The 342-nt window shown below is 54.4% G+C and overlaps 1 protein-coding gene across 1 annotated transcript in view; it reads left to right on the forward strand.

Annotated features, from left to right (window-relative positions):
• LOC104802895 (RING-H2 finger protein ATL52-like) overlaps positions 1–342 on the forward strand; it is a 1,787-nt gene that overhangs the window by 107 nt on the left and 1,338 nt on the right. The window contains exon 2 of the mRNA XM_019201157.1: positions 1–342. Within this exon, the coding sequence (XP_019056702.1) occupies positions 31–342 (312 nt within the window). The 5' untranslated portion in view covers positions 1–30.

Consider the following 342-nt stretch of genomic DNA (forward strand, 5'->3'; position numbering starts at 1 on the left):
TTCCCTCTGCAACTACAGCAAACGGCATCAATGGGTTCTGTGGCGAACCCTAATCCATGGGCTCCGTACGACTCCTACAGAGACTGCTCCCAAGGTATCTGCAACATCTACTGTCCTCAATGGTGTTACGTCATCTTCCCTCCTCCTCCTCCGTCGTTTTTCCTCGACGACGACAGCAACGACTCCTCCTCTGATTTCTCCCCTCTCCTCATTGCCCTCATCGGAGTCCTTGCCAGTGCCTTCATTCTCGTCAGCTATTACACTCTTGTCTCCAAGTTCTGCCACCGCCACCGCCATGGATCTTCATCCCGCGATCGGGATATCTCCTCCAACGCTGCTGCC

The sequence above is a fragment of the Tarenaya hassleriana genome, unplaced genomic scaffold (assembly GCF_000463585.1).
Source record: "Tarenaya hassleriana unplaced genomic scaffold, ASM46358v1 Cleome8, whole genome shotgun sequence".
NCBI lineage: Eukaryota > Viridiplantae > Streptophyta > Magnoliopsida > Brassicales > Cleomaceae > Tarenaya > Tarenaya hassleriana.